The sequence below is a fragment of the Eurytemora carolleeae genome, unplaced genomic scaffold, assembly GCF_000591075.1.
Source record: "Eurytemora carolleeae unplaced genomic scaffold, Eaff_2.0 scaffold306, whole genome shotgun sequence".
NCBI classification, from domain to species: domain Eukaryota; kingdom Metazoa; phylum Arthropoda; class Copepoda; order Calanoida; family Temoridae; genus Eurytemora; species Eurytemora carolleeae.
The window spans coordinates 83640-91621 of NW_019396197.1; the positions used below are offsets into that span (position 1 = coordinate 83640).

At 32.3% G+C, this 7982-nt stretch overlaps 1 protein-coding gene across 1 annotated transcript; it reads left to right on the plus strand.

Moving 5' to 3' along the window:
* The first annotated feature begins 411 nt into the window (after positions 1 to 411).
* LOC111697883 (sporozoite surface protein 2-like) lies at positions 412 to 5743 on the plus strand. Its single transcript, XM_023468017.1, has 2 exons — positions 412 to 587; positions 5056 to 5743. Exons 1-2 carry the CDS (start codon positions 412 to 414, stop codon positions 5741 to 5743), a joined length of 864 nt encoding a protein of 287 aa, XP_023323785.1.
* The last annotated feature ends 2239 nt before the right edge of the window (positions 5744 to 7982 follow it).

Here is a 7982-nt window from a genome sequence, read left to right on the forward strand (position 1 = left end):
CATCTTCTCTCTCAAGTAGAGATGGGCATCTTCTCTCTCAAGTAGAGATGAGAATCTTCTCTCTCAATTAGAGATTAGCATCTTCTCTGTCAAGCAGAGATGGGTATCTTCTCTCTCAAGTAGTGATGGGCATCTTTTCTCTCAAGTAGAGATGGGCATCTTCTCTCTCAAGAAGAGATGAGCATCTTCTCTCTCAAGCAGAGATGGGCATCTTCTCTCTCAAGTAGTGATGGACATCTTCTCTCTCAAGTAGAGATGAGCATCTTTTCTCTCAAGTAGAGATGGGCATCTTCTCTCTCAAGAAGAGATGAGCATCTTCTCTCTCAACCAGAGAATGGCATATTCTCTCTCAAGTAGAGATTAGCATCTTCTCTCTCAAACAGAGATGGGCATCTTCTCTCTCAAGTAGAGATGGGCATCTTCTCTCTCAAGCAGAGATGGGCATCTTCTCTCTCAAGCAGAGATGGGCATCTTCTCTCTGAAGCAGAGATGGGCATCTTCTTTCTCAAGCAGAGATGGGCATCTTCTCTCTCAAACAGAGATGGGCATCTTCTCTCTGAAGCAGAGATGGGCATCTTCTTTCTCAAGCAGAGATGGGCATTTCTAATCATCTAACCTTCTGAACCTCTAAACAATAAAATTTCTAAACCTCTAAACTTCTTAAACCTCTAAACATCTAAAAACTCTAAACCTCTTCATCTCTAATCTTCTAAACCTATAAACCCCCACAATGATCTACATCTCTAATCATCCAAATCTCTAGACCTTTAAATCTCTAAACCTCTAAACCTTTAAACCTCTAAAACTCCAAAACTCGAAACTTCTACAGGGAATAGATGAGGATTTTTAACCACTCAAGTTCATAACCTTCTTACAATTTTCTAATAATAAAGAAACATCGGATGAATTTATGATGATTTACGGAAATCAATGGATATCGAATTTAATTCTGATTTATCCAATACCCTTTCACATTTCGGGAATATTTCCTTTAATGCGAGTTCTGAGGATTATTTTAATTCCATTGGTAAAACCTAATTATCTTTTAGTTTTTATCATAACACTTTCAAGTCTGCATTTCGAGACTAAATCAACAAATTCAATTTAGTATAAACTAAAAAACTTTCCCTTTATTTCAATTTTGTAAATTGTTTTCTGCACAATAGAATTGAGTCTTGCAAAACTCTGATTTTTTAATTCTTATGTCTTTGCAACCTTATAGTGTAAACCTTTGATATTTCCAACTATGAATTCTGTTAGATCAAATAATCTAAGTTTTAAATGTCAAAGGTTTACACCATGAGGTTGTAACTGTAAGACATCGAGATTAGAAAATTCAATTCATATTTAGCTACATAATATTAATTAAACACCAATACAAATAAATGTACAAAAGCTCATTTATCAATACCCTCTGCTCAGTAAATTTAAAGCATTTTTACAATACCAAAATCTGAAAATTGAACAATTTGTTCAAATTGTTACAAAAACTTCTTTGTGCAATTTAGTGTTTTTGTTTTCTATTTGTGAATGTGTAGAGCAAAGTAATGTATCAAGTTGTTTATTAGTTTCTCTTCATTACATAATTCCAATAAATATAGGTTACGTTGAAAAGTATTGTTTTACTATTTCTTATTATACCACCAGCACAATGAAAAACAATTCTTTAATTGATCTTTTACCCATAGACAAAATTACATAGATTGGTGTGATTTTATAAAAAGATGACTTTGCAAAAATCTTTCTTTTTGTGGCTTAAAAAGCATATATATAAAGATTAATTGATGAAATTAATTCACAATTTTATAATTTTAGTACTTTTTGTCAGACCAAACTTTTCTTGTGAATTTTTTACAAACTAATGTTTTTCTTAGCATTTGAGCCCAGTTGTTTTCTGGCAATTTACATGAAAATGTTTTTTTAAATTTAGAAATCCATCAATGTTAACAGAAAATTCCATAAAATTTTAACATTACAAAAATATGGTTGCTGAAAAAGCAATATTGAAACACTGAAATTGTTACTAGAAAAAGGTTATTAAAAAGCCCTGACCTGAAAACTTTAGAATTAAATATCTTTAATCCTGATGGGTTAATTAATCTGGAGATTTATAACAAGAGGAAAACAAGCAATATTTAATCTGAAGATTTAGAAAAAGAGGAGATCAAGTATTGATCTCGATATCCACCATTCTAAAGTTTAAGCTCAGAGCTATATAGGACTAAATATATTTGGCTAGTTTTGGTTGTGTTCGATGATTAAGAATAAAACAGCTAAACTTTTAACTCTATATCATCCCAGAGATAGTTTATGACAAATCCACCGATAAAACTAAAAATCTTGGAAATAATTAAGTTTTTAGATGTACAAAGAAAATGGTGGCTTGTAAAATATCATTGCGAGGGAACGCAAAGCACCGTACTAGCTTCTAATATTTATTAACAACTCAAACATGTAATAACGAGTAAAATTCTGAAATAGGAAAACGCCTTTTAAACTCAATTTATACTTTAAATAGTCTATTTACAAGCATTGGACACAAAAATTGTGCAATGTGCTCTGTAAGAACATCAAATACACTTAAGTATTTCGATAAGTCGTCTTCCTATTTCACAGTTTTCTGGTTATCACTGTAACAGTTCTTAACGATACTATTTATATCCCTGTTTTCTCCCAAACGTCTGAAAGTAAACTCCAATTTTGAAAATAAATATGCAGTGTCCTCAGCTGGTTATTCGTGAATTTATCTTAAATTAATCGGATCATTTAATATTGATTGGAAAATTATCCTGGTTAACCTGCTCGAATCCTTCAAAATTTATCAGGTGAATAATAATACAGGATTTTTTTTTAATATTGTGACCTTGCCCTGCGCCCCCCTCTCCTTCCCTCTTGAGTTATTCACATATGCTAATAGCGAATAGGGTTAAACAATTTAAAATAATGTTGGTTCTTTTATAATTAGGGATTAAATTCGGTTAATAAGCTTTTGTAACAGTTAATCAGAACCTTGTTGTGCTTTTATTTGTTTTTAAATTCAAATCAACTTTTCTTCGAAAATTAATAATTTCCAAGTCTCCTAGTCTCTCAGTCTCCTAGTCTCCCAGTCTCCTAGTCTCCCAGTCTTCTAGTCTCCTAGTCTCCTAGTCTCCTAGTCTCCTAGTCTCCTAGTCTCCTAGTCTCCTAGTCTCCTAGTCTCCTAGTCTCTTAGTTTCTTAGTCTCCTTGTCTCCTAGTCCCCTGTCTCCTATTCTCTTAGTCTCATAGTCTCTTAGTCTCTTAGTCTCCAAGTCTCCTAGTCTCCTAGTCTCCTATTCTCTTAGTCCCCTAATCTCCTAGTCTCCTAATCTCTTAGTCTCCTAGTCTCCTGGTCTCTTATTCTCCTAGTCTCCTAGTCTCCTAATCTCCTAGTCTCCTAGCTCCTAGTCTCCTAATCTCCAGGTCTCCTAATCTCCTAGTCTCTTAGTCTCCTAGTCACTTAGTCTCCTAGCCTCCTAGTCTCCTAGTCTCCTAGTTTCCTAGTCTCCTAGTCTCCTAGTCTCCTAGTCTCCTAGTCTCCTAGTCTCCTAGTCTTCTAGTCTCCTAGTCTCCTAGTCTCTTAGTCTCCTAGTCTCTTAGTCTCTTAGTCTCCAAGTCTCCTAGTCTGCAGTCTCCTAGTCTCCTAGTCTCCCAGTCTCCTAGTCTCCTAGCCTCCTAGTCTCCTAGTCTCCTAGTCTCCTAGTCTCCTAGTCTCCTAGTCTCCTAGTCTCCTAGTCTCCTAGTCTCTTAGTCTCTTAGTATCCAAGTCTACTAGCCTACTAGTCTCCTAGTCGCCTAGTCTACCCCTTGAAATGAAACTAAGTGCTGTGTAATGAGTTGGGTTTCTGCGCAAGGGAATTCAAACCACAAACAGACTAAACTTTGGAAAAGTTCGTTAAGAGGATTATGAAATATTGTGTTATAAAATACAGTGTGTCTCCAAGTACTTAAGTGTATTTGATGTTGTTACAAAGCAGTTTTTACTTGTAACTTATTAAATCACACATTAAGTTCAACTCTACTGCTGTGCCTCATGTTCATTGGACCATTTAAATTTAAAACTTGAGTTATAAAGTAGCCATTATAGTTTTCTGGTTCTCCCAATCCCATCATATTTTTGACATTATTGAAATTTTTTTTTCAGATTGAATTAGATATTTTTGCAGCTTGTATCACATTACTAAAACTAAGGTTGCCATTTTAGCTGGGTTGAAGATTGATTTTTACATCTTGTGAATATGTATAATTCAAAAAAGAGTTTCTACTAAAACCCAGTTCTTGTTTACCTTCAAAAATAATGGTGTCACATTTATTTAAATATTCGAGAAAATTCCTTTCTTCTTTCTCTATTCATCTTTCTGCAGTAATTTGATCTGCAAATTGTTGTGAAGTGTGTACAGTATATTTTACCTTCCAGAAATTCTGCAAAAAAGAATAAAGCAGACTAAAAGTCGTCTTTATTGATTATAAATGTCGATCAATGAGTTTGTTATTTGTAACTGTTAACACAGATGATAAGAACTGACTAAACTTTGGTTTGTGTAAAGACAAATTTTTACAACTTCAAATTTTGTCTTACTTCTGATCTAAGGGAGACCTTAATTTTTCCATTTCAATAATAAATAAATGTTCAAAACTAAAATTAAGAATTATAGAATATAATTTAATTTAATTAAAATTTAATTATAAACCTTCTATCCCAAAAATGTGCTTTGAAAACTCGGAAAATGAAATAATTCCAAAACCATTCAATTTCTGCTTAAAGTAAATTAAGAAAAATATTTCTATTTCCCGATCCTAAAACTCGATCCTTAAAATCCATTCTGAACAAACAATCCTCTACAGATAGTTCAATAAATAGATCCCTAAATAGATCCCTAAATACCATTCCAAAATTCCTTAAAATCCATCTTCAAAATCCAACCTCAAATTCCGTCAACAAATTTCATCCTCAAAGTCTATCCTCAAAATACATCTTTAAGAACTATTCTCAAAATTTGTCCTCAATATCTTAATCCTCAAAATCCATTTTTGGAAGATCTGGAGGAGATAAATTATCTGATAAACCTGATAAACCTGATAAACCTGATAAACCTAATAAACCTAATAAACCTGATAAACCTGATAAACCTGATAAACCTGATAAACCTAATAAACCTGATAAACCTGATACACCAGATAAACCTGATAAACCTGATACACCTGATAAACCTGATGAACCTAATAACCCTGATAAACATGATAAATCTGATAAACCTGATAAACCTGATAAACCTGATAAACCTGATAAACCTGATAAACCTGATAAACCTGATAAACCTGATAAATCTGATAAACCTAATAAACCTGATAAATCTGATAAACCTGATAAACCTGATAAACCTCATAAACCTGATAAACCTGATAAACCTGATAAACCTAATAAGCCTGATAAACCTGATAAACCTGATAAACCTGATAAACCTGATAAACCTAATAAACATGATAAACCTGATAAACCTAATAAACCTAATAAACCTGATAAACCTGATAAACCTGATAAACCTAATAAACCTGATAAACCTGATAAACCTGATCAACCTGAAAAACCTAATAAACCTGATAAACTTGATAAACCTGATAAACCTAATAAACCTGATAAACCTGATAAACCTGATAAACCTAATAAACCTGATAAACCTAGGGCATGTGAATATATTGGTCTGTATTCCCATGTATATATTTAGAGTTCTCTAATAGATTACAAACACTACAGGATGTCCCATTAAGACTTTAGAGGTATATTTGACGAAGTTATAAAATATTTGAATTTTATTTTTTTTAATTGAATCTGGAAAACTGGAATTTTGTAGCCCTTAGTTATTAGTGTCTAGATTTATAATAGCATTTTATAATAAAACATGTTTTTATTTCCTTTCGTAACATATCCAGCGATTTGGAAATCGCAAATTGGAAAGCGCAAATTGGAATGCGCAAATTGGAAGACCGTAAATCTATGAAAATTTAAATACGAAGAAAACTTTTGTTTGTAATTTGATTTCATGTTAAGACTTTTATGACAAAATGTGGCGTAACTCTCAGATGTTATAAAAGTCGAAACTTAATTCCCATGTTCTGGGACACACTATACATGATTTCTATGATTTATTATGTTTCATTGAAAGCTCTAATTTTAAAAGTGCAGGTATTTGGTTAGTCTCGGAAAGCCACATTCAAATAAAGCACAGATTGTTATTATATTAACTATGTAGACTTTTAAGGCGCTTCGCGCCAATCCTCTATTTCAGCTTTCAAGTGCGTCTCTATCTGTGAGCATCTTCTCTACAATTTAAAACAAAAACAAAAAATTTAATAATATTTTTTCGTGCATTGTCAAAGTTTTACAAAATCAAAAACTTTTCTATACAAATTTTTGTAATTTTGAGCCTTCATAAACCTTTCCTGGGCCGGTCATGTGAGGCCCCACAAGAAAATTGGACTAGATCGTATCAGCCGTTAGACGTTTATCGGTCACAAACAAACAGACAAACCGACAAGAAAAATATATATATTTGATGGTATAATTAAAAAAGGATAGAAACGTCTATAACACACTTTCAGCAAAATCTGAAGAATGGAACTATTAAATTATTATATTTCAAGGATATCTTTTCAACTTTTTGTTTCATATTTACTGTAGCTGGGATATAAAATTCCTTTGATGTTTGTTTAAGCTGTATAATATATAGAGAGGACATCGAAACAGGACGAGTTGAATCTCAGTTTGTCCTTTCCAGTTTTCACAACTTTACCTTTTAAACCTTTGAAAAATAATGGGAGTTATCCCTGTTTTTTCCTCTAAAAATTGATGATTTCAAATTGCAGTAATTTCTGTTTGTCTCCATCAGAAATAATGAATAAAATTGATAGAAGCCACTCCTTTTCAAGATAAAAAAGACAACATTTTCGTCATGGTAATTTTGGATAAGTTTGGAGGGTATCATGATGAATCATTTAAGAAAGCTTTTAACTGGAGGGTCAATTATAATTCCCTTTAATCCCCTCTTTATGTTTAAACAATAGAATTTTTAAGAATTTTCCCTGAGAACCTAGTTCTAGATAATCAAAACTATTGGTACGTGAAATTAAAATTATTTACTATGGGATTTTGTGCCAGGTATATAGAATATAAATATTTTTAGAACAAAGAGTCACATTTTACAATAAGATTTGAAGATTTTCCACATGACCATACCCTATGCTAGTCATATTTCGTAGATTTTTGGTGGGGATTTACTTCAGTCTTTAATTTAATTTTTTAATTTTGTTGCTATAGATACTTGATATACTCATTATGCAATATGCATGCATATACTGGATACATGATATAGAGTACCTGATATAGATACTTGATATACTCATTATGCAATGTGCATGCATATACCGGATACAGGTTACAGAGTACCTGATATAGATACTTGATATACTCATTATGCAATGTGCATGCATGATGCATATACTGGATACATGATACAGAGTACCTGATATAGATACTTGATATACTCATTATGCAATATGCATGCATATACTGGATAAATGATACAGAGTACCTGATATAGATACTTGATATACTCATTATGCAATGTGCATGCATATACCGGATACATGATACAGAGTACCTGGTATAGATACTTGATATACTCATTATGCAATGTGATAAAAAACGAGCTATTTTCATTTCAAAAATTCATTCCCTTAACCAAGAATTTTATTTTAACAGTCCTGATGTTATTTTGAAACTGTATAATATTTATTGTTGTAGTTTTTATGGATCTAGTATTTGGGACTTGAGTTCCCAATGTGTTTCAAAATTGTATACAGCATGGAATACTGCTATTCGAATTCTTTTTAATGTACCTAGAGATACGCATATGGTACTTGTTTGAAAGTATTTCACAATGTTTACATATAAAAACTATGTTAGCT

Bases quoted from the DNA above. Each gene is read 5' to 3' on its own strand.
- LOC111697883 (XM_023468017.1), top strand. From the start codon at position 412: ATGGGCATCTTCTCTCTCAAGCAGAGATGGGCATCTTCTCTCTCAAGC. The intron at 588-5,055 runs GCAGAGATGGGC...CATTTTTGGAAG, and splicing joins ATGGGCATCTTCTTTCTCAA to ATCTGGAGGAGATAAATTAT.